Source organism: Schistocerca piceifrons, chromosome 2 (assembly GCF_021461385.2).
Source record: "Schistocerca piceifrons isolate TAMUIC-IGC-003096 chromosome 2, iqSchPice1.1, whole genome shotgun sequence".
NCBI classification, from domain to species: domain Eukaryota; kingdom Metazoa; phylum Arthropoda; class Insecta; order Orthoptera; family Acrididae; genus Schistocerca; species Schistocerca piceifrons.
Genome location: NC_060139.1, coordinates 1,081,709,947 through 1,081,737,527, shown reverse-complemented (window position 1 = coordinate 1,081,737,527; position 27,581 = coordinate 1,081,709,947). Strand labels below are relative to the sequence as shown.

Sequence of the window (27,581 nt, the reverse complement as noted above, 5' to 3'; positions counted from 1 at the left end):
GGATCATGTCCATAAGCTTTCAGCTCAGGGATATTGCGTACTACAAACAACTTTTTAGATGTAGGATACATAAGTCTGTATGCATTATGCTGTGGATTTTCAAGAATTTCAGATGGTCCTATATAAATATCGAAGAATTTCTTTATCTCAGATGTCAACACTTGAGATTTCTCTTTGGCTTTCACCAACAAAAGATCTCCTACTTCAAACTTAGAAAATCTGCCTTTGCCATCATGTCTCTGCTTTCTCCTATTCCCTGCTTTTTCATCATCTCCCCGACACACTCTTCTTTCTTTTGCGGTGACAGAATTTTACATAGTGGAAACTCAACATTCTCAGAAATAAAGTTAGCTGGTCTGTGATTAAACATTATTCCAAAGGCAAAAAAACCTGTTGAAGATTGTTGTAAGCTGTTTACAACAGCCTCAAAATCACTGACATAATATACCCAACTGGTGTGATTCTTACTACAATATGTTCAAAACACTCTTCCAATTTCTCTGAGATATCTTTCTGCGTGATTACTCAACAGATGGCACACAGAGGTTAGAATATGTCTTATTTTTGCATTACCAACAAAATCTTTCCAAGTTTGTGATGTAAACTGAGAACCATTGTCAGATAAAACTGTTTTAGGAATACCCATCTGATGAAAATATGTGTTTTCAAACTTAGAAATTATTTGCTTACTGGTACTTTCTTAAGAGGAAACAGATTTATGAACTTCAAAAATACATCACCCACCACAAAAACGTAACAAAACCCATTCTTAGACCTAGGCAAAGGTCCACAGACACAAGGTCTAAGTTACTATTAGGCAGCATGTTTTGCATTTGACCTCTACTTGTTTGGTTACTGACCTTCACTCTTTGACATCTGTCGCAGTTGGTATTCTTCTTCTTGACTCTCCTTCCTGTGTTATAAAAATAGATGTTTTCCTGAATTATTGGGTACATTTAGTTGATCCACAATGACCAAAACTCTCATGTGTATAAGTAATTAAAGTATCAATACATTGTTCTGGCCAACAAAGTTTCCAGTCATCTGAGTCAGTCTTATGTCTCCTGAGTAAAATACCTTTGTGTACATTATAATATTGTTCAATCTTTTCTCCTCCTTTCTTACCCAACATGCTTGTAACCAATTTTCAGTTTTGATTATGATTTTTATACCTGTGGATGTCTTTGCAAATTTTCAAGATCTCTTTTTTTCCTCTCTCACACATCTCAAATACATAATTTTAATCTCTTTCTCTCCTTCTTTAAAGTTGCTAGGTGAGTCAAGTCACTCCCTAGAAGTAGCTTAAACAAAGCACCAGAAACGACATTGTCTGTGGCCTTAATGTATCTGATTTCATAATTGAACTGCTATAAAAACAAGGCCCAGCAAGTAATTCCGTTATGGTAAAGCTTACACACCTGGAGATAACACAATGCTTTGTGAACACTATAGATGATGACTTTTTGATATAGTTAACAATTTTTAAACTTGTTGAATGCCCAATGTACAACCAAAAGTTCTTTCTAAGTTACAGTGTATGTCTTTTCATGCTTCTGCAATGCTCTACTAGCAAATGCAAGTGACCTATGTTCAATAACACTTCAACTTCAACCTCCTGAAATAATTGAACACCCAAACCAACATCACTACTGTCTGCCATAATTCAAAAAGGAAGACACAAATCCAGTCTGAACAATATCTGACTTTGACACAACTGTCCTTTGATCTCATTGAAAGCATCTTGACATTCCTGATTTCAATCCCAAAAAGTATTCTTCTTCAAAAGTTCACACAGGCATGAAGCATTAAAGCTTGGCCACTTCAAAATTTTGTATAGAATCCAGTTAACCCAAAAAATAATTTAAGCTGGTTTTTGTTGCAAGGATCAGGAAAATTAGCAATGGCATCAAGTTTCTCTTCATCAGGCACAATTCCTTTCTCAGGTATAACATGTCCTAAAAATTTTACTTCTTCCACACCAAATTTACACTTACCTGTTTTCAAACTCAACTCCAATTTTGAAAACACATCTCTTAACAGATCCAAATGTTGTTCCCAAGTCTTTTCAGTAACCAAAATGTTATCAACATACACAATTATTTTGATGAATTCAGGTACAGACATATTTAGCCCAAATGGTACCACACAGATTTGAAAACACTTACTTTCATAAAAGAAATACAGTATACTTTCTAGAATTAATTTCAAGTGGAATCTGGTGAAATCCAGAGGTCAAATCCAAACTACTTATGAATTTTACATAATTAAATTTGTGTAACAGCTCGTACATGTTCTCGGCATGTTTGACAAGCAACTTATTAAGATGGCTAGAGTCCACCATTTCTTTTACTTACCACAACCAAAGGATTATTGTAAGCACTCCTACTTCTCTCAATTATTCCCCACATTTCCATTTTCTGAATTTCTTTCTCTACATCTTTCTTTTTTGAAAATGGTATACTATATGGCCTGAGAAACAAAGGCTGGTAATCTCTCAGGTAAACCATGCACTGATATTTCCCTGGACTTTCAGTGAACACATTTCTAAACTCCAATAACAAAATCGTAAGTTGTTCCTTTGAGGGTCATTAAGCTTCCGCCACAATAAAACTACTACACTTCCAAAATCCTGATTCTCAGTTTCATCAAAATTTATATCACTTGAAACATCTGGTACTCACTTTGGTTCACAATGTTTTGCAGATAGTTAAAACTTTTCCCATTTTTAAAATACAGAAATGAGTTTTGACATAAGTATTACTTTTAGGTTCTAAAATAAACAATTCTTCATCACTCCATGCAAAACAAGCCTCAACTTCCACTCTCCATTCCATGCCAAGAATTATGTTTTCTTCCAGACTAGGGATCACTAAGCATCCATGTTCAAAAGTCTTGTCTTGTATACTAAAAGTTAAAAGTACCTGAGATTTCACCCATTTGCTTTGCTTATCTGTAGCGCCTCATATCTGTACACCCACAATCGGCATTGCCACAAAATTCTTACTATGCTTGATCTTTTTACTAAATTGTTCATATATACCAGAAATCAGACTACCTGAATCAGTCAAACAGTTGCCTTCCCACTGATCAATCTTAGTTTTAATGTAAGGACACCTAAAATCTGAATCATCCACTATGTTGTGACACTGCATCCAAAAGATCACTTTCAATTTCATCAAACACTCCATCCACAATGTTTTCACAAAGTTTTATTTACTTAACAGGTATCATAACATTACTTTGATTACTCATGTTGTCAGGTAAAGATTGAACACAGTGAATAGATTCCATGGCACTACTAACATCGCTTGTTACAGAAGGTACACAAAACACATTACTGTCAAAAATTACACTTCCTGCTTCAATCCTCTTTCACTCCATTTCATTAAATGGGGTACAAATTATGACTAACCACAGCTAACTTACTCCAGAATGTACCTTTATTTAAGTTGTCATCAATCTGGTCCCAAACACATTTCAAAAAGTTCTCCAGGCTTACAGATACCTCACCTTTTCTGTTTGCATCATTACTCTGCATGACATTAATGAAAAACTGCATTGACTGGACTGATATTCCATGACTCTCACTTACATCATCGCATACAACAATTACCTTACCTGTACTCACAAATAACTCTGTAACTTCATTATTCGTAAACTCCACAAATACCTGATACTCATCATCATCATCATCATCATCATCATCATCATATTCTTCCAAAATTACTTCATCAACAACATCATTAATAACTCAAGTCTCATCTCCATCAAAGTCACTTACCTCACCTACATTCGTTTTCAATAAGCCACCAGTCTCAGGCTTACCAACCTCAATAACTTCACAGATCTCACTCACATCAACATCAAAAATACCACCACCTAGTTCAGATCCAATACAGTCATCACCTAATTTACATACATCAACAACACTGTTTTCCACCCAAGAGGAGAAATCTTTAGGCCATACTACACCAAAATTATCACTGCTGTCACATTCTGGTTTATGATTCGCAATTACATCACCAAAATTAAACATAGTATTCCAAAACTTCTAACCAAACATAAATGGGAAATCTGATATTCCTTCTGTTCAATTTCAGATACATGTGCCATATCATTAACACTGTTATTACTGTCCAATTGCAAATGTAACTTAGGGTTCCTGTGTTTGTTATGTTTCCTCACCCGAAAACTGTGGACTTTCATTGAGGCAAATAGCTGTTTCCCAAATAGTTACTTTTATGATTGTTTCTTCTATTATAATACCCATGGTTATTCCCATTATTCCTATCTTGCTGCTGCTCACAATCGCTCTCTCTGTTGACAATTTGATCCTGATGGAAGTTACCATTATCTCTGCTTCTGTGATTACTCTCATTGTGATTTCTGTCATTCCTGTTGTTATGGTACATACTTCTTTCTACTGCCCTATTCAGCCTGTCAACCTATCATAAAAACTGTTTAAGAGAAACATCAGTTCTGTATACCAAATCCCACTGCAATCTTTCTGGTAGTGTCCTTTTAAGTGCATCAATCAAGGTCATTTTGTTGAAAGGTTTGTCAAGATGTGCTAATTTTCTAAGTTAGTTCTTACAAAACTCTTTAAAGCCCCATCCCTATTCCTACAGTTAGCACCATTCTCGCCTCTTCTGCTGCTGACCAAAAATAATTTTAAAAACTTTTCTCAGAACTCAGATATGTTTTCCACTGATGTAAATTCAAATTTACGCATGACAAAGCTTCACTTTCAAGAAATCTTTTAACAAATTTAATCTTCTGATTGTCATTCATATCTGACACAAAGCTACTTCTGCTGTGGTGCAGAAAATGCACTGAAAGTAAATTATCAGATGGCAGTGTTGACGCATGCAGTAGCATTGTTTGCACACAAATTTTTGTTAATACAGCTTTCCTGAACTGCCAAAATTTTTTGTTCTAAAACAGTTATATTAGTTTGCATATTGTTTTCTACATTTAAATTTTTTTTTTGTTTAAACTGGTAACATTTTGTTGAGTGGTAGCTCCTAACACACAGCTTTTCCACTATGGCCTTCTGTTCTACTCTGATGTCATCAACATTCTTTGATTGTTTCGCTGACTCAGCTGCAAACTTATTTTCTAAAACTATTGATTTATTTTCTAAAACATCAGCTTTTTCATTCACACTATTTAACCCCCTCTGAAATTGTAATTTCTGCAATTTTAACATGAATAAATGTGTAGTTTCAGTACCTATTATTGTGATGATATATAAGGGCTCAGTTTTTGGTCATCAGACAGTAAGTCCACAGACGAGTTTCAGACAAGTAACCTGTGCTGGTTAGAACAACAGTGCTTCAACTTAACAGTGTAATAAGTGTTAAACAATTAGACTGTGTGTAAAAACCATGACAGTGTCTGCTCCATACATACCTGATTATTCTTCAAGAACTGTGAACTTTGTGGTTAGGTTTTTACTGTTCGTAGATCTTCAACAAGAAACTATTGTGGCAGTATGTGGAGGTTCGCGTACAAATTATTAATGATGCTTATGAAAAGTTTAAATAATAGTGCACTGGCCATACATATATAACTCTGTATTATTGGCAGATTGTGTAAAGTCAAAGTAAAAGTCAGTGAAATGTAACTGTGCATTTGTCGGCTACATTATTTACCATGGTCAGCCTCCAAACTACAAACCCCATTTTTCAGCCAGTGTAGCAATGCAGTACATCAACACCAAGAGCAACAAACAAAGAAATAAAAGCAGGAAAACTGCTACACATTCTTCTGGATGCCGAGTGTTCAGCAGAGACAAAGGTATCATCAGGAGTACTCTTGTTCTCTGTGTACATAAACAGTCTGGTAGATGGGCAATGTTACATTTCTGTTTCTTTTGGATGACACTTAAATATTCCAATCATTTTTTAGGTAAAACTTATCCTTCTTTAAATGAAAATGTCATTACATGAATTTATGGTAGTCAGTAGCAAGAACAAATTAAAACAGGCTGTGTGTATGGTGTAACTCAGTAGTGCAGAGTACTTAACTTGAGTTCTGCTCATTGTCATAGAGATCTTGCCAAGAACTGGATTCAAATTTCAATTATAATAAGCATGTAATGTGAAATAAGAAATGTGCACACCTTAATACTTCTCATTGCAGATTTATTGCACCCAGTGACATAAACAATGTGGGGAAAAACCTCTGATTGATGGTGAACTGCATCTCCTATAACTTGATCACTTATACACATTTCATGACTATAGTAACTTTGTTATTACTACAAATATTATGAGTTACAATTAGAAATGATCACATCTTGTAAATTTAAAATGTAGATGGAAATGTTGCAATTGCTATAATTTGACTCATACAAGCAAATTTCTCAGATATCACATTTACCCCATGAAATTACATCAAATATGCAACACAAACAATACTTTTTTACAGTTTTGTTAGTTACATAATAAATAAATTAGGTACAGCATTCCCTTCATGTTTTTGGGTTTAATTAAAAAGAAATTTTTATCAGTATTAACAGAAAATCTGTCTGACATTTCAACAGAAAATAAGTTTTACTCAATTGTTTATAGGTTCTGACTGACAACAATACATAAAGTTTCATAATTCAGAAAATTTGTGATCGTACAGATGAATAATAGCTGTAAATGTGAAGTACTTTGGCTGATAATAAAAAATGAGCAAATCATTAAAACAAAATTTCAATACATGCTAATTATAATATAAAGTGACAATTTCAGATTTTCCTACCAACTGACAGAGTTCTACAGCTTTAATATGTTAGTAAGGTAAATTCATTTGTATACTATATTATCTGCCAGGTAGTGGTTACTGGCACTGACATTTTAATTATCTTATTAATTGGAATTTGGGTGGTTGTTATGGCCTCAATGAGCTCAAAAATGTGGTATCAAACTGTTCAATGTGCCATCTAAGCTCATCTGTCACATTCTAGTGAGCAGCAATGTGTAACTGCTGATGGTGCTGTAAAGTACAGGGAAGTGTAATTGTTGATGAGAGTACAAGATGGCTATGAAAGAATTTCTCTTTGGTGTGATGAATGGTAGCTTGCTTTAAATGTAGAAAAGCATAAGTTAAAACAGATGGCTAGTAACAACTATCTTGTAATGCCAGAATACAGTATTAGTTGTGTGTTGCTTGACACAGCCTCTTTGATTAAATATCTAGACATTATTTTGCAAAGTGATATGACATGGAACAAACACTTAAAGTCTCTTGTAGGGAAGGTGAATGGTAAACTGTGCTTTGTTGGGAGTATTCTAGGAAACTGTAACTCATCTATAAAGGAGACCACAAACAGAACACTTGTGCAACCCAGTCTTGAGTACAGCTTTTATATGTGGGATTCTCATAAAGTAGGATTAAAGGAATACATCAGAACAAGTTGGAGGCATGCTACTAGATTTGTTACCAGTAGTTTTGTTCTTCACATGATTATTACAGAAATGCTATGTGAACTCATATGGGAATACCTGGAGGGAATCTTTTCACCAAAATTACTGAGAAAGTTCAGAGAACTGATGTTAGAAGATGACTGTAGAATAATTCTACCGCTACCATCATTTCATTTGCAAGTGGAACAGGAATAGGAATGACTTGCAGTGGTAAAAAGTACCCTTTGTCATGCACTGTACTGTGGCTCGCAAAATATGCATGTAGATGTAGGTTTAATATGTTGTATAAGGTACATGTAAAAGAAAGAAAGAAAAGAAAATAGCATTTCTATTAGGTATGGTATTATAGCAAGTGGAGATATTCTGCCTTGGTACATTTCCCACTGAATGGAAAACATGTACAACTTCACATACCACAAAAAGCACTGTCTATGTAACAAAAAATAAGCCAACATAAAATACATAAACCTTTATACATATCAAATTAGTGTTATATACACTGCCTTAAATCTCCATAGCAAATTTATATACTTAATATACTAGTGAAGATATTATCCAGTATATTTACTTAATATAAACACTTGCATATTGGACCTAATATGTCACTTTCAACAAAATATTTTCACATTAGAATATACATCCTGTATTTCAATGATCCCTCATCAGTGTCAGATTAAGATATTCAACTATATTTTATTCAGTACCTAGTGCACCATATTCATTTCTAAAATGTATACCATAATAGTTCATTAGCTACATTCAAGTCACTGAAATTAGTATTGCATAGGAAAGTGTGTGAATGCCTGTGCTGCTGTAGGGATACTGTTTTCTATATTCTATTCATGTTATTACGTAAATAAAGAAGGGGTGTAACAACTGACCTCCATAAATTTTGCCACACTGCCATGTTTTCTAGAATGACTCTTGAAAGCTTGAGTGTGGAGAGTTGAGATTGTTTGTTTAAGGTACTCTGTCTGTCGTCGAATTTCCTTCTTTGCATTGACATCTTGTTCATAAACAGATAGAAAATCTGTGTCACAACCATATCTGTTGTACATGGACTGCAAAGAAAATTATTTGAGCCTAACTTTCAGCAAAACAGGTGACAAATGATTGTTTAGTTTTGATGAAATACTTGCCTTTACAGCAATTCTGAGCTCTTTTGGATATTGGACTAAGCCAGAACAATCATGTAGGTCCTTCTGAAACTGCTGCAGTAATGCTTTACTTGTCTTATTACTTGCAAGTACTGTGTCAAGTTCACAGTTTTTTATATTTAACTTTTTCTTCAGTTCATCAATTTGCTGTTCAAGGACAGTTGTGTTTTTTTGTAATTCCTCAAGCTCAACTTCTCCCTGAAAATTAAAGTATTTTGTCAGATGCTCCATAGTCTTTTGAGTTAGGTAAAAATGACAATAAATGTTGCAGACTTTTACACCATCGTCATGTGCCTTTACATTCATAACATTAAACAGTTGGAAGCTACATGAAGACATTGCCAAGAAGAAGGCAGAGGATGATAGGATGTTTCTTGAGACACCAGGGAATAACTGTCATGATGATAGAGGGAAAAAGTGCTTCTTCAGGGAAAACACACAGATATTCACACACATTTCTGTATTGTCATAATCAGACATTTCTAGTATCATACTAAGGAACATTTAACATTTTCAGTAACTACAAAATATCACAGAAACAGCACACCTATCTTATATAACTCCACAGAAGTTTTAGGAAATCATAAGAGCATAATCGTAGCTGCACATGTGTTCATTTTATATGTGGTGAGAAAACCTAAGTTTGAATGTAGTACATTTCCTTTAGCGAGAAAAGTTTCTGTCCACAGATCAGCACGGATTTAGAAAGCATCCATCATGCAAAAATTAGCTTGCTCTTTTCTCATTTGATAGCCTGCAATCAATGGATGATTGACAACTGGCAGAGTCTATATTACTAGATATCCAGAAAGCATTTGACACAGTGCCAAACTGCAAGCTGCAAATGAAGGTTCCAGCATATAGAGTAGATTCTCAGATATGTGAGTAGCCCAGATACTTTTTAAGTAATAGGACCAAGTATGTTCTTCAGGATGGTTAGTGTTCAGTTAATTCTGAGGATGCAGATTTCACACACAGAGACAGTTAATTTTTATGTTGCACTTATACAGCATGGAATGCACCTATATTGCACAGTGAGTATAAAGTACAGGGTATTTCAAAAAGATTCATCCAATTGAACAGGACTATATATTCTACACAAGTTAAGACATAAACTTGGGGCAAGTTGCAACATACACATTTTTGTTTTCAATAGAACCATCGAATTTTACTATAGCAGATCTTTTACAGTCATGTACCAACAACCTTGGGGTACCTTTTAAAATTGTGTTTAGGATAAAAATTTTCATATACCTTTCACAGTGTTCAATGCTCCATCCAGAGCATGCATCACAAACGTGCACACTATTATCAAACTCAGTCCATAGTTTTGCAACTACATTTGGAATTACCACATTTGCTGTTGTTGTTGTGCAGCATTGCAGCTAACTCAAAGTTGCTGCAAAGGGAGGCAGATAGACAGAAGCTTTTACAAACTCCTACAAATTGTTATCACATTCTAATGAGATCAGGTGGCACAGGAAGCCAGTAGTGCAATATATTATGACTACCTTTGCATTTTGTTATCGTTCTGTAGTGGAACAGATGCTGTTCATGAATAGAGAATTCAGATATTAATTTATTCTATATCTAATATCAAACACTAAAAACAATACATAACTTTCTTGCTGTTGTTGTAGCATCAGTTGCTAACAGTAGATTTGAATGTAGAAATATATACAGGTACAAAATATTTATAAATCTGTCACTCTTCAGTACAATATCTATTCAGAAGATGTCAAGTACTGCCCACTATGAATGTCTTTAAATGTTATTCAATTGGTAAACACACAAAAAGGATGCAGTGGATGAGTGTTCGAACTGAAGTACACACACCACTGGAGTTCCAGAGAGGGAATGCCTGCATTTTTTCATGGCAGCACCTTCATGCTGTGGCAGCAGCTTTAGGAAATGTGATGGTTTAACTAGCAGTGTGCATATTATAAAGTGTGGCTGATTATATATCAGCCGATACCACACAATAGAAGATTGTTGTGTTGCTTATTTGCATTTCATCACTGAAGCATCTCACTGTTGAGATATGCTCTTATATGGAGATTAAAAGGCAGTAATGTTTTATCTTGTTGAAAGATGACTTTTTGTCATGTTCAGGTAATTGCGGAAAAAGCCATATCTCAGATATATCCAGGTGTTGGATTCTGGTGACTGTCTTGTCCACAAACAAGAAAGACCATAAATCTTTTCTCGGGTAATAATGCAAGACATGTAAAGCTTAGTGTGGTGTACGGGCCACTCGTCCTACAGACGTGCAACCCCTCTCTCACCTGTGGTATGTGAGCATCTTAACCAAGAAGGTGTTACATCAGCAGACAACAGAGCTTCAATCATGTATGGCAACTAGGCCAGGAGGTGGCAGTACAAGTGCCACTACAGGTTACTGTCCCCGCGGACCGGTTTGCTTCCATGGCCCCAATGATTGCAAACAATCCTTCTAGTATCTCTATGCAGCCTGTATAATTGTGGTGGCATGATGCTGCTCCAAGCCAGACTCTGTAGAGCTCTCAGCCAGGTACCAACTGCACCAATTGCAGAGTCTCATTCAGAATCCTCACTATGTACAATGCCATACCCTTTGCCAGCCACTGATGAACAAGGGAGCCCAGTGTCAGTCACCACCATCACTGGAACTTGGCCTCTACACTGGGGGTGACTAGGACTACTAAGTGAACCTTACACTGTGTATTGCTCTGTTACCAAGTGAATGTCACACTTTTATTCTACGTTATTCACACCTTTAGCCTAGGTTTTAAATTCTATAAACTCAATGATCGCCTCACCTGGTGGAAGACGTACCAGTTGGAGACAAGTTGTTGTCTTTCCCCCAATAACTCCATAAGCTCCAGCACCACTTCCAAGTTTTGCCCCATATCAGTTAACAACAAGTACTTTTTGGGATCCAGTACTTTTATTAGCACCAATGCAGGGTTTCATACCATAGCAAGTGGTGACAAGAAATTGTTCTGTGTACCAAAACTTTCACGAGCATTTTACCCTGAAGGTAGACTGTGTCTCTATTCATGTCACTTATGTATGGTGAAGACTTTGACAGTGACTTTCTGCTTCAACATGTCCCATCACTAGTTGTTCATCCTCAACATGGGAAACACACCTCAAGTCCTATCTTTACTGTCCAGTATACAGCATACGCAGAGACACATGATGGAAAAGCTGGTCAGCATCTCCACAGCACCATAAGCACCCAGCTGTTGTCACAGACAGCCTCCAGGGTCAATCATCTCCTCACACATCTGTCGCAGCTTCCTGCTTCTGGCACAGCACCAGAATACTTGACCATCATCATCATCATCATCATCATCATCATCATGGCGACTCCAGCTGACCTCAGCCACCATTCCTGATACTTCTCCAGGCTCAACCTCAGCCAGACAACAGCACAGCACTGTCCTCCTCCTGGCAATACACCTGAACTTGCATCCATATTTGTCCTTATGCACTATCCTTCCAAAGACTATTCCCAGTATATCTGAGTAGTTGCACCTATTCCTTCCTGCCTGTACTTGCCTGTTCCTCATCTATGCACGGAAATTCTGTACCATTTTCCAGTATCTAATCCCAGCCCACATTTGGTGAATATCCTTTCTGTACCTACTTCTTCTGGTGCTCCTGAATATGTTCTAAGAGTCTACAACAAATCAATGTCAAGGATACTGGACTGTAGTTTTCTGCATCACTTCTGCTACCTTTCTTGTAGACGAGTGTGACCTGTGCTTTCTTCCTACTATTGGGCATGGTTTTTGTTTGAGGGATCTATGATACATTATACTTGGAAGAGGGGCTAACTCAGACTCAAATTCAGTATGGAATTTGATAGGGATTCCATTGGGTCTTGAAGTTTGAATAAATCTTAATGATTTCAATTGTTTCTTGACACTACTACTTATTCCATTCATCTTTCAGTGGTATGAGGATTAAACTGTCTCAATTCTCTATGATTTCCTTTGTAAAGAAAAATTTGAAAACACAGTTAAGCATTTCAGCTTGTGCTTTGCTGTCCTCAGTTTCAGTTCCTGTCTGATTTATGAAGGGTTGGACCCTAACTTTGATGTTACTGGCACATATGAACAGAATTTCTTTGGGTCTTGTGAAAGATCACTTGATAGTGTTCTGCCACAGCAGTCATTGAAGTCTTCATGCATTTCTCTCTTGACTACCAAATGAGTTTCATTCAGCATCTCTCTTATCTGCAGCCCTATGTTTTGCTTTATACCCATTATGCAGTAATCTCTGTTTCTTTAGATGCTTCTTTACAGTCGTTGTCTACTACGGAGGGTCCCTCCCATTATGAACTGTTCTGCTGGGTACATATCTATCCAGTGTATGGTCAACTATTCTTCCTTTATGTGTTACCACTCTGTTCTGAAAGTTTAAGTTCCTCATTGAAATATAACACTACAGATTTCTTATGTAGCTTACTGAACATATGTATCTCCCTGCTTGTTTTAGTTGTCCTTTGTACTTTAGTAATCTATGTTGCCACAAGTGCATTGTAGTCAATGATACCAGTTTCAATGTGGACACCCTCAAAGAAGTCAAGTCTATTTGTTGCCATTAGGTCCAATATATTTCCATCAGGACTGGCGTTCCAAACTATCTGTTCTAGGTACTTTTCGGAGGGGTGCTTTGTAATGTTTCACAGGATGTCATTCCCACCACTAACAAAAGTGTTGTTTTCCCAGTTGATTATTGTATAATAACAGTCTCCACCGATGATTGCAGAATGATTGGGAAAGTTACGTATCAGCAAACAAATTTTCTCTAAGGTTTTCAGTTACATCAGGAGATTAGCCTGGTGGGAAATATCAGGATCTAATCATCATTTTATGTCCACCCCTGATATTGAGTCTTTCCCAAACAATCTCTCATGCAGTTTCTATTTCTATCTTGGTGGTTTGAGTTTCACATCTATTGTGACAAATACACCATCGCCACTTCCTATTAGCCTATCTTTTTGGTATACACTTAAACTTTCCCAAAAACAGCACACAGACTTCGCACACACAGTCTTGCACAAAGGAAAATTCTGAAGTCGGCTTTTACATGTAAGTAAACATGTAAGTTGCAAGGATTTTTACTTAGCTGTGTCTATACCAACTTCTACACAGCCATACCAAAGATGAACATTGCAGTTAAGTCTATCTCAGTCAAAACTTTGAAAATGTACCACAGCAACAAAAAGTATGTCTTCTGCCTGTAGCAGCTAACAATGCACTTTCTATCTAATTAATGAGGGGAATAATGACAGTAACACATGAAGCAAGACTTAAACATTATATTATGTTGTAATTTTCAGCATGCAAACAATTCAAATGATGTGTATATCACCACTCTATGCAGTGATTGTTGACTGAAGTAAATACCTCCATAATTATGAAAACAACCAAATTCTAAAAAGGTCTTATGCCTGTGTGTTTTCTAGGTATACTTCACAAATTGCCATGAAATCATGAAGACTCAGAAAACTACAGTATATCTCTGGCAAAAGTAGAAGGAATGAGGAAAATTCATTCTTAAAAACTGTTTTCATTTTTGTGTACCAAGATGTCTTTTGACCCCTTTCATTGTTCTGGAATTAAGTAATGTTGATATTTTGATGACATACACAGGCAGTTTATGAACAGTAAAGCTGTGACTCATATGGAAGTCTTGTGTGCTGCACTACAACTCAACCTTATTAAATTGAAATTTATCTGTTCTGTGCACAGATATAAATGGACACTTCTTTCATAAATATAATGAACCTGTGTAATGCAATATTAGTGAAGAACATTGCTATTTCCAGTATTTGTGGATGGGTAGGAATTACAAAACTGTTCAGTAATATAAAACGTTTAATTGTACATTTTGTAATGACTATATTGAAATTACCTTATTGTGGTACAGTATCATGCAGCTCTACTGCATTGATAAATGATGATGGCCATGTGGAATGTTAGAGCCCTTAATATGGTAGGCAGGTTAGAGAATTTAAAATGGGTATGTTGAAATTTGATATAGTCAGAATTAAAGATGTTTGGGGGCAAGATGAACAGATTTCTTGTCAGATGTACAGGATTATAAAAACAAAATCAGATGGCAATCCAGAAGTAGGTCTGAGAAAGAATAAGAAAGTGGGTAAGCTAGTATGAACAGCATCATGAATGCACTGTCATAACCAAACACACACAAAGCCAGCACCCACCACCACTGTGCAGGTTTATATGCCAACCAGTTACACAGACAATGAAGAGATGATGATACGAAAGAAATTGTTCAGACAGTTAAAGAAGAGGAAAACTGAAATGTGATGGGTAACTAAAATTCAATAGTAGAAAGAGGAAGAGAAGCAAAAATAATATGAGGACTTGGTTTAAGAATCATGAAAGATGGATGTGTACTTGAAGGAGATCTGGAGACACTGGAATATTTCATATTGATTACAAGTCTTACCTTTATTAACAATACTATGTTATTCAAATTAATGATATCAATATAATAGAAGGAAACATTCCACGTGGGAAAAATTATAAAAACAAAGATGAGGTGACTTACCGAACGAAAGCGCTGGCAGGTCGATAGGCACACAAACAAACACAAACATACACACAAAATTCAAGCTTTCGCAACAAACTGTTGCCTCATCAGGAAAGAGGGAAGGAGAGGGGAAGACGAAAGGAAGTGGGTTTTAAGGGAGAGGGTAAGGAGTCACTCCAATCCCGGGAGCGGAAAGACTTACCTTAGGGGGAAAAAAGGACAGGTATTCACTCGCACACACGCACATATCCATCCACACATACAGACACAAGCAGACGTATTTAAAGACAAAGAGTTTGGGCAGAGATGTCAGTCGAGGCAGAAGTGTAGAGGCAAAGATGTTGTTGAAAGACAGGTGAGGTATGAGTGGCGGCAACTTGAAATTAGCGGAGGTTGAGGCCTGGTGGGTAACGGGAAGAGAGGATATATTGAAGGGCAAGTTCCCATCTCCGGAGTTCTGATAGGTTGGTGTTAGTGGGAAGTATCCAGATAACCCAGATGGTGTAACACTGTGCCAAGATGTGCTGGCCGTGCACCAAGGCATGTTTAGCCACAGGGTGATCCTCATTACCAACAAACACTGTCTGCCTGTGTCCATTCATGCGAATGGACAGTTTGTTGCTGGTCATTCCCACATAGAATGCATCACAGTGTAGGCAGGTCAGTTGGTAAATCACGTGGGTGCTTTCACACGTGGCTCTACCTTTGATCGTGTACACCTTCCGGGTTACAGGACTGGAGTAGGTGAAAGCACCCATGTGATTTACCAACTGACCTGCCTACACTGTGATGCATTCTATGTGGGAATGACCAGCAACAAACTGTCCATTCGCATGAATGGACACAGGCAGACAGTGTTTGTTGGTAATGAGGATCACCCTGTGGCTAAACATGCCTTGGTGCACAGCCAGCACATCTTGGCACAGTGTTACACCGTCCGGGTTATCTGGATACTTCCCACCAACACCAACCTATCTGAACTCCGGAGATGGGAACTTGCCCTTCAGTATATCCTCTCTTCTCGTCATCCGCCAGGCCTCAATCTCCGCTAATTTCAAGTTGCCGCCACTCATACCTCACCTGTCTTTCAACAACTTCTTTGCCTCTACACTTCTGCCTCGACTGACATCTCTGCCCAAACTCTTTGTCTTTAAATATGTCTGCTTGTGTCTGTATGTGTGGATGGATATGTGCGTGTGTGCGAGTGAATACCTGTCCTTTTTTCCCCCTAAGGTAAGTCTTTCCGCTCCCGGGATTGGAATGACTCCTTACCCTCTCCCTTAAAACCCACTTCCTTTCGTCTTCCCCTCTCCTTCCCTCTTTCCCGATGAGGCAACAGTTTGTTGCGAAAGCTTGAATTTTGTGTGTATGTTTGTGTTTGTTTGTGTGTCTATCGACCTGCCAGCGCTTTCGTTCGGTAAGTCACCTCATCTTTGTTTTTATAATACTATGTTATTCACCGGCCATGGCTTGACAGACGTCATGGTTCCAATAATACAAAAATGAACACATACTGCAATTTGACCTATCATACTAAAATTGATACAATTAAACAAAAATAATAAGACAGTCAATACTAGAACATATTACTATTATTATTATTCAGTCAACATTGTTCACTGTCCATGGGCAGACATTAAAATCACTCTTAAAACTCAGATGTCAGACAAGAAGCCTTGCACAAACTGGTATTATAAACAATGGTCATAAACAACAATTTGCAGCTCTTAAAAGTTTCCTGCTAGTCACTTAAGCTGTGATGGTATCATGTTACCCAGTCCACAATTCCAATTGCAGAGAAAAATTGGTTTAGAGGATATAATTGCTGTTGCTTGAGCACATGAATCAGTATAGCTCTGACCATCCTCAGTGGTAGGTGGTTGAATATCTTCAGGGCTGCTGTAGGAAAACTATCTAGTGTCTTACTAAGGCAACATCTAGCAATATCAGTGTCAGCCCTATCTTGTGTGTTGTAGTTGTGAATATCTTGTCTCTTGCAGAGAGATCCTTGATTTCTTTTGTATAGACGAGAGAATGGAAAACATAGTGACTAAATATTCCCAACTGTTTGAAAATAGGTCTTCAGTAGTCAAATGTTTTGCTGGAAGATATTATTCTTACAGCTTTCTTTTGCAGGAGCAATATATGTTTACTTCCAGTGGAGCATCCCCACAGAGCAGTCCACATGTGATGTGGCTGTGGAACATTGTAATATATTTTGTGGTTAAGCACTGATCTGTTATCATGCATTTGAACTTCTTGAGGAGACAAATTACTCTTGAGAGCTTAGAACACATATGTGCAGTACGTTCAGTCCACATCAGTTATTGTCATTTGTGATTCCCAGGAGTCTAACACAATCATCATTTGCTATGGGTCTACTGTCACCAAGGCTGCATAATATTTTCTGTATTTTATTTTCATTTAATTTAATTTTGTTTGCTTTGAACCACTTTTTGGCTATTTTGAACAAAATATCAGCATACTTCAGTGCCTCAGCTGAATTTCTACGCTTACTCATTAATGTTGTATCATCTGCAAAGAGCAGACGGCCAAGTACAGAGCTCTGTGGTATACTTTGTCCAGTTGCTATTTGACATAATTCCATGGATACAAGCACTCTGCCATCTGCTTCTTATGTAAGATGACAGAGTCTCAAAAATGACAGCCTTTAAAGCATAAGATTTTAATGTTTACAACAGTACCTTATGGTAAATGCAACCAAATGCCAGTTGCCAGCTTTAAGAAATTTGGAAAGGTACCAACCTCAAGGCATTGGTTAATGACAGCAGCCGAACATTCAGCAATATCAGATACAGTATCCTTCAGAACAGCACATGACATGCCTTATATATCTCTGGTAATAGAGTGTTGATAATTTTTCTTAATTTTCACGCCCTCTGGAAATCACTTTCTTACACCTGGTCAAGGTGCAACTATTGCTAATGCTTATATCATTTGTAATCTCAATTTCTAGATCTGGTATGTAAGCTATGTTATTTCCAACAACATTCATAAAATATTTGTTAAAATCATCAGGGCTGCAAGTATTTATGGGGGTAGTGAGTGTTTTTTTTGTATTTATTAACCAGTTTCCAGGCTGCTTTGTGTGGATTGAGAGCTTCAGAAATGAACCCAACATTATATTCCTTCTTGGCTGCCTTTGCTTCCTTCCTTTAGATTCTTTTGGCTTTCAGATAATAACAGTGAAACATATCTTTGGCCCTGGATCTGTTGCTGTTTTAACTCAGCCATTTAGCAGCAAAATAACAAACTTTATGTTTTCCAGCTTAGGAGTGTACCATGCTTTGTCTGTGTCTACTTTTTTTCTATTTTGAGTCTTATCTAATGGATTATTTATGCTTACTGATTTGAAACAGTTGTCAGAATTTATTTTGAGGAGCTGAAAAATACAGTTGAAAGCAGCACTTAGTCCCAGTCATACCTCAGACTGCCAATCAATTCTGGAAGATACAATTTTGGAGATGTTTATTTCTTCCTCCATTATAAAGCTTTTATTGAATGTATCATCAGAAAACCACATACTGGCTTTTCTCTGAAGGTTCCTTTGACTATTCAAGTGGAAAACTAATGACTAATGCATCATAATCTGCTATCACTGGAACCACCATACTCACTTTGTAGCCCCACATGTTTAGAATGATGAAGACAGTGTTGAGGCATGTGTCTCCTCTTCTTGGTTCATGGTTAGTGACATACAACCAATAGCCTAATCAAGAATTTGAATGTTTTCTCCTTAGTGCTGTCATCTCCTAAATGGATGCTGAAGTCACACACAACATAATTTTTGAATTTATATGCATCAGGTAGCACAAACAACTGTCCAACTTAATGAGAAAATTATCAGAGTCTCCACCAGCTGCATGATACAAGGACATGGCAATATTATTTCCATCACACAGTTGTAATCCAGCCAATTCTAAATCCAGGTCAACATAAAACTTTTTTAGGCCAACTTCGTATTGGCTAAGACTGTTTGCATAGAAAGACACCCTACCATGAGTAGTTGTTTTATGATAACAAGCACTTATCATTTCAAGATATTCCACATGTCTGTAATAATCACCTTCCTACTCAGCTAGTGGGTGCTCACTGTTGCACAAAAGTCTAGTTTGACTTGGTCCACAAAGTTGGTTAAATTGTTCATCTTTGTTCTGATACTCTTCCTACAACAGAAACATTTTCTTCTGGAATAATTATTGGAGGGCTGTACTTCCTCTTGAATAAAAAAACTGCGTGTTTAGGCTATACAGAAGGAACTATTAATTTATCCTTTAGTTCCTAGTCAAAACCTAGCATAAAACAGGAAATAAATTCCCTTGTGCTTAATTTCTCAACTACAAAGTTCTTACAGTCTAGGAAACACATTTCAAGGAAAGCAGTCACATTTTTGGCTGTTGAGCCCTTTTTTGCTCTACGCAAATGGAACCAGGCCTTCTTCTCTCCACAAAACATATCCAATTCTTTACCACTACCTGTAACATTTGTTTCTTTTGTTATTATTGTTTGTTTGAGATATTCCTGCAAGTCTTCCCTTTTTCTTATTGTGTACCTCTTGCCAGTTTTTTTTGAGGGGTCAGTTGATTTATAAGGATTAACAATAAATTTGAATTCTCGTGTACATCAACTTTAGTTTATTATATTAGAAGGAAACATTCCACGTGGGAAAAATTATATATAAAAACAAAGATGAGGTGACTTACCGAACGAAAGCGCTGGCAGGTCGATAGACACACAAACAAACACAAACATACACACAAAATTTAAGCTTTCGCAACAAACTGTTGCCTCATCAGGAAAGAGGGAAGGAGAGGGGAAGACGAAAGGAAGTGGGTTTTAAGGGAGAGGGTAAGGAGTCATTCCAATCCCGGGAGCGGAAAGACTTACCTTAGGGGGAAAAAAGGACAGGTATACACTCGCACACACGCACATATCCATCCACACATACAGACACAAGCAGACATATTAACCATAATTTAATCACCATAGATACTGGATTAAAATGATAAAACAAAGCAGGCAAAAGGAAAGAGGTCTACAGATCTCTAAAACATGAGATTCACAGAAAGAGCAAAATGTGTAAGCAGGAATTGCTACAGGACAAATGCTGTGCTATAGAACTAGGGGAAAGGTAGATACTGCCTACAGGAAAAGGAATATCGAGCTACAATGGAAAACCAGTCCTAAGCAAAGAACATAAAGTTGGAAGGCAGAAGGAATATACAGAGGGGCTATACCAGAAAAATGAACTTGAAGGCAATATTGTAGAAAGGAAAGATAAATTAGATGAAAATGAGATGGGTCATATGATACTGCAAGGTGAATTTGATGGAGCACTGAAAGACCTAGATCAAAACAAGGCCCCTGGAACAGACAAGATGTATGAGACAGGCAAAATGTTATAAGACTTCAAGAAGACTAATAATTCCAAGGAAAGCTGGCACTGACAAGTATGAATATTACTGAAGTATTGATTCAATTAGTTATGGCTACAAAATACTGACATGAATTATTTACATAAGAATGGAAAAACTGGTATAAGCTGACTGTGAAAAAGATCAGTTTAGGTTCTGGAGAAATGTAGGAACATGCAATACAATATTGACCCTGTAACTCACCTTACTTTTAGAAGACAGATTAATGAAAGGCAAAGCTATGTTTACAGCATTTGTAGGCTTAGAGAACACTTTTGACAATATTGACTGGAATACTCTCTTTGAAATTCTGAAGGTAGTGAAAGTACAATACTGGGATTGAAAGGGTTGAACAGAAACCAGATGGCAGTTGTAAATGTCAAGGGGCGTGAAAGGGAAGCAGTGGTTGAGAAGGGAGTGAGATAGAATTGTAGCCTATCCCCAATTTTCAATGTACATTTGAGAAAGTAGTACAGGAAACCAAAGAAACATTGGGAGTAGGAATTGAAGTTCAGGGCCAAGAAATAGAAATTTTGAGATTTACCATTGTCACTGTGATTCTGTCAGAGACAGCAAAGGACTCGGAAGAAAAGTTAAATGGAATGGACAGGGTCTTAAGATAAGATGGAACTCAGCAAAGCTAAACAAAAGTTACAGAATGTAATTGAATTAAATGATGTAATTCTAAAGGAAGAATATTAGAAAATGAGACACTAAAAGTAGTAGATGAGTCTGTTTGCTGCTTTGGTTCAGTTAACTTTGAGTGACACTGTGGCCGGGTGTGATGCTTTTAATATTATGTCATATATCACAACAATGTTTGTGCAATAACCTGTAAGCCTATGTACCTGGTGCCAGTCAGAATGGCTGCTATTTTGATCTGGTTAACTTTGACACAGTGACTTGGTGTAATGAATGTATCACATGACATATATGGCAATGATGTTTTGAAATGACATTTTGGCAAGGATGTTAAAACTATAATGAGAAAGTGTGATTCTCTCAATCTACTGGCTGCATGTTTGTATTGTGATGACAGTTTAAGAGGTTAAAATTTGTAATCAGTACTCTCTGTATTGCGACCGTAGCCAAGTATAAGTTTTTAATAAAATCTGCAACAGTCCACTAGATGCATTTTGCTATTTGGGCAGTAAAATAACTTATGATGGATGAAATGAGAAGGGCAATGGCAAGAAAAGTATTTTAGAAGAGGACAAATTTGTTAACACTGAACATAAAATTAAGTGTTAGGAAGTCTTTTCTGAAGGCATTTCTCTGGAATGAAGCATTGTGCTGTAGTGAAGAGTGGATGCTAAATAGTTTGGATAAAAAGAGAATAGAAACTTTTGAAATGTGGAGTTGCAAAGTCAAAAGTGGAAGATGTAGAGGACTTGAGTTCTGACTTACAATAATATAACAAGAACATGATTTCTTTAATTTTTCTATTTTGTTGAGGTTCATGGGACCCTGATGAAGAAATTTCAATAGTAATTTGAAGATTGCAGCTGATATAACAAGATAAGTACTCCATCAAGAAACTAATAAATTATGAGATGGTAATGCTGGCCACTACCTACTATTAGTGCGACAAAAAGTATAGTTACACTACTGGACAAATATAAAAATAAAAGGGATGTACTACCTAGCTTTTATAACTAACATTCCTTCATTGAGGACAAGAGAGTGATAGATTAGGGAAGGCTAAAGTGGCAGGCCGTTCACTCAGATCCCAGGATGAGTGCAGACAAAGGTGACAGGGGAGGCACTAGGATGAGCAGATCAGAGATCATACATTGACAAGTACTGTGCCAGCTTCAGCCTGGAGGTGGTAAGGACAGGTTGAGAAGTAAACACAGACTAAGGCAACTGAGAACTGAGGCAAAGGAAAGGATGGTTAGTACCAAATGTCAGGTAGTGAGAACATTTCACTTTAGTATGTGCATGTCAGTAGTACTATAAGTTTCACATCCTGATGGATAGTACTGGCCAGCAATTCTGCCTCATAATTTAATAACTTTCTTGACTGAATTTTGCTCTGGTACAATTAATTATTCAATTATATTACCCCATCTTCTGGTTTTATGAGATATATTTGCAAGAATTCATATAACACACTTGCAGTCCTGGAGGGAGCATAGTGACTAGTTACAAACACCATCAAGAAAATGAAACTGAACATCCCAGCCATGTGCAGAGGCATTCAGAAGGACCGTGCTTTGACAGCTAACACTTCAAAGTAAAAAAAGTCAATTGATGAATCAGTAGGAGTAATTCATGGTGCAGAATTTTAAATAGTTTGTTTCAAATTTCATCCCATGATCTTACTTTGCCAATGTATTGAATCAATAGCAGTGACTAAAGAATTGTATGCTATATTGAGATATGTGTATCAACAAAGAAGCCAAAGAATATTTTACTTAATTTACTCAGGGCACTTCTCTAGATTTGGTGTAAAATTGTAATGTAGACTTTGCATAATTTTGTTTGTAGGAGCAATAGATTGACAAAAGATGGGGACAGTTCTAAATATAATTAAATGCTGGACATGCTCAAGAGATAGCACTAATATGCCAAGTCATCTAGATTTGTGGCACTAGTAATGCTTTCATAAGAAACAATATTTTTATTTTCTATGTTCAACGAGCTGTCAGAAATTAATTAAGTGGACATGCCCTAATACTTTTATGGGAACGGGATCAGTAATCAGGATAGGAGGCTTGACAGAGCACTCAGAACTCACAGATATTAAGTTTTGTGGTAGATACAAACTATCGACGCCACACAGCCCCCCCACCCCCCACCCCGCAGTACAGAATACTACAAATGTCCAAGGGTGTGGGTGTACAGGCGTTGATGTCAGTGGAAATCGTGCGTGTAGGCAGGTGCACCACAGGTATTTCCATCTCGAACAAGATGGGTTGTGCAGGCAGAGAGACGAGAGGCAGGTCCACTTCATACTCAGTTAGCCACCGTGGCCGGATGGGATGGCGGCCGGCCCAGAAGTAAGCGGGTGGGACGGTCAACGGTGTGGTGGGGTCATGTGTGGCCCTTAAGTGGATCGAGCCATCCATAGAAATGAAAGCACGTGGAGATGCTCGGTCACACTCACGTGGGAGTGTGAGGTTGGGTGCAATGTTGACATGTAAGGGACTGTCCAATGGCGGGACCTCGGTATCTGTCAAAAGAATGAGCAATTGGTTGTCGAACGTCACTACAGAAATGTTGTTCACTCGGTGTGGCGGCACGCTGCAGGACAAACTGATAGTAGGTGTGTGTGTGTCTCTGATGTTGAAACCTGCAAAGAGAGAAACAGGGGGTGAGGTCGGGAAACCAGTGAATGGTGGTGAACAGTCTTCGGTGGAAGAGGTGTGTGGTGAGGTTGATGAGAGCACATCTTCATTCTCGATCAAGGACGGATTGTCTGCAGAGTCCGCCTTCGACAGCGTGAGACCATCAGGGGCGACAAAAGCCGGTTTCAGGTGATGCAGAGAGATTGTCTGTGTGCAGTCTTTAATCATGACATTAAAAGTCATGTCCCCCCACCACAGGACCTTGTAGAGGCCAAGATAAGGAGGGTGAAGAGGCTGCCTAACCGCATCCTCATGCAGCATGACATGGAAGCAGTCAGAGAGTGCAGTGGGAACATAAATCTCGGGTGATGAGTGACTGATGGGCAGGTGCAAACGTGTTTGTTGAAAATGCATGCACACCCAGATAATGAAATCTGGTGAGGGGGGAAGATCCTCACTAACCTGGGGAAGAATAAATTCCTCCAGTAGGACCAGATTCTCGCCAAAAACAAATTCCGATATAGTCCCCTGTAGTACAGGTTTAAAGGTCAAACATAGACCAAGTAGCTCCCACAGGAGAGCTTCCAACCAGAGGCAGTCATCATAACGAAGGGCTGTCTTGAGGGTGTGGTGCCATCTCTCCACCAACCCATTGCTTTGTGGGTGATAGGCGGTAGTGTATATTCTTTAATACCACAGATATTGCAGAGGATTCGAACTGTCAACCCTGATCAGTGGTGATACGTGTCGGGCACCTGAAATGAGCGATCCTCGAGCCGATGAAAGCCTTGGCTACCGTCTCAGCAGTAATTTTAGGGAGAGGGACAGCCTCGACCCAGCAACACAAATGGTCAATAGTTGATAAGATATATCTATGGCCCTCCGAAGGAGGAAGAGGCCTGATCAGATCAATATGTATGTGATGGAATCGTCCTGTGGGAACGTCAAACTTGCCCTGAGGTTGGGATGTGTGGCGGCTGATCTTGTTGCACTGGCAAGTGATGCAGCTGCATGCCCAGGTTTGAAGTCCCATTTGATATTCTTCCATACAAAAGTTTCTGACATGAGTCGGTGGTGGCTCGAACGCCTGGGTGGGCTAGGTTATGCAGGGTGTCGAAAACCTGTTGGCCCAGCCCGGGCGGGAGGAAAGGGCATAGGGTGCCGGTCGAAGAATTGCACCACACCTCATCAGAATTGCCTGGTAATTTAGCCTTTGTGGAAACAAGTGATGTTTGTGGGTCTCATAGGAGAGCCTGAGAATCTTTGTCAGAAGCTTGGAGGGAGGCCAGATTGTAAAGATCAACGATGCGGGAAACAGCAGTGATCAATGAGAAGAAATCCGCAGCAACATTTTCTGCACCCTTGATGTAACGGACGTCCATTGTGAATTGAGAAACCAGGTCAAAGTGGTGGTAATATTGAGTGGTTTGTGATCAGTGAGGACGAAAAATGAATGTCAATCGACATCAGGGTGGAAATGTTTGATTGCCTCATAAACAGCAAGGAGCTCTCTATCGAATGCAGAATATTTTCTCTGAGTTGTAGATAGTTTTTTGGAGAAGAAACGCAGGGGAAAAACCATGTCACCCTTGCATTGTTGCAACATTGCCCCCACAGCGATGTCGCTGGCATCCGTAGTGATGAATAACTTGGCCGAGGGGTCGGGGTGGGCGAGTGTCACAGCATCAGCTAAAGAAGTCTTCAGAGCCTTTAAGGCCTCTAGTAGCATCGGGGCAGTCCAAGAGACAGGTTTGATACTGCAAGTTTGTTTGCCTGATAGCGTGTCCGTCAGGGGTGTCTGATCAGCGGCGGCAGAAGGCAGATGGCGACGATACTAATTGATGGTACTTAGGAAATGGTGTAGCTCTTTATAAGTAGCCGGGGGCAGCAGAGACGTGCTAGCTTGCACAGCATATTTGGGAGGCTTTATTCCATCAGCAAAGACAGTGTAACCTGGGAGGAGACTGATGCCTGGCGCAACTGATACCATAGACAGGTGATTTTCATGTTCCTCCACTGAGATACTGAAAATGAGAATGTCATCCAGATAAGCAAAGCAAAAATCGAACTGTCACAAGATAGAGTCGATGAAACATTGCCACGTTTGCACCGCATTCTTTAGGCCGAACATCATGAAGTGGTATTGGAATAAACCAAGTGGCGTGATAATAGCCATCTTAGGAATGTCTTCCAGCAGCATAGGAATCTGGTGGTAGGCGCGTTTACAGTCAATAACACTGAAAATTGTGGCGCCCGATAACATATGAGTGAAGTCATTGATGTTTGGCACTGGGTAATTGTCCATGATTGTACGAGCGTTTATGCGTCTGTAATCGCTGCACATTCGAAAAGATTCGTCACATTTGGGGCTGAGTTGGATAGGTGAAGACTAGTTGCTGTCTGAAGGTTGCAGAACACCTGCCACCAAAAGTTCATTAATCTGCTGCCCGGCCGCACACAACTTGATAGGGTTGAGCTGCTGGACCTTATGCTTAATAGAAGGTCCGGCAGTGGTAACTATCTTGTGTGTTGTTCCATCAGTGACGGAAGAAACTAAGAACTGCACATGAGATTGGTTAACGTCCTGGCACCAAGTCTTAGGACGAGTAGGGCACGACAAGTTGTAGCCCTTGGCACGAGTGGGGAAAGGTAGCACGAAAGTCACATGTCTCTTACTGGAGTGCGCCGAGTGAAGGGGAACAGTTGGTGACTGTCCGCTGTTAACCTTGCACTGGACAACTGGCGCAGGCAGGAGCAGTGGTAGTGTTGCATGTGGGGTCTCAATGGCCGCTGGGTCATGTGGCCGTTGAGTGAGAGAGGGGGAATGTTTATCAATACACGTGGTAGCTGTCCAATGCACAACTGTCATTAGCAGCACTGTTTGAAATACATGGCACTGGATGAGGTGAGTGCGACGAGGAGATTTGAACGTCAGACACAAGTAAAGTTTGTGGACTAACCTAGTGAGAGTTCGAGCTAGGCTCAGCCGAGCAATGTTGTTTAGGTTGGGGCGCCATGGACTGTAGTTGCAGAAGCGAGGTACGAGCCATGACAAGTTCGTTGTAAGACGATGTGATGCTTTGTTTCAGCTTCTTGTTGTCCTGGCAGAGTTGCATTGCCGAGTCGTATTCTGACAGTAGGCCGGTAACGCAGGTCACAATGTTGCTTGCGAGGGCGGAGCACTCGCGTGCAATATTGTATGTTGCGGTGGAAACAGAGCGTTGGACATAGGTGCGGGTGCATGGTATGTGAGTGTTCGTAGGATGGTGGAGCACTGACCCCTGTACAACTTTTGGAGATAGTTCATAATGAGACAAAAAAATCCATACCGAGGATCGGTTCATCTATGTTGGCAATGCAGTATGTCCACGGAAAATGTAGAGAAGGAGATGGGGGTCACCGTAACCTTTACTGAGCCTGAGGTAGATAACATCAACATGTTGACAGCTCATAGAAGTGACTTTGTCTGTGAAGAAGCAGGTGGAGCCATTGAAATAGGTACGATTGACACGTCAGCACCAGTATCGACCAGAAAAGCTAGACCTGACGCAATGTCAGTCACATACCACCCATCCGGCAGATGAGTGAACTGAGTGTAATGTAAGAGGATGCCTATTAGGTTCCCCACAGGACTCAGCGTCTCTTAGTTCCTGCGGTTGGCATTTGGGTGTTGGCATGGCAACCTGGACTTCTTGACATTGTCGCTAAAAACTTTGTGGTACCAGCAGA

The 27,581-nt window shown here is 38.8% G+C and overlaps 1 protein-coding gene across 1 annotated transcript in view; it reads right to left on the bottom strand.

Annotated features, from left to right (window-relative positions):
* The window catches only part of LOC124776140 (cilia- and flagella-associated protein 57-like), a 115,092-nt gene that overhangs the window by 25,958 nt on the left and 61,553 nt on the right, over positions 1-27,581 (bottom strand). Inside the window, exons 6-7 of the mRNA XM_047250977.1 lie at positions 8,558-8,773; positions 8,300-8,479 (exon numbers count right to left, since the gene is read on the bottom strand). Of these exons, the coding sequence (XP_047106933.1) occupies positions 8,300-8,479; positions 8,558-8,773 (396 nt within the window). The remainder of the gene's footprint in view (positions 1-8,299; positions 8,480-8,557; positions 8,774-27,581) is intronic.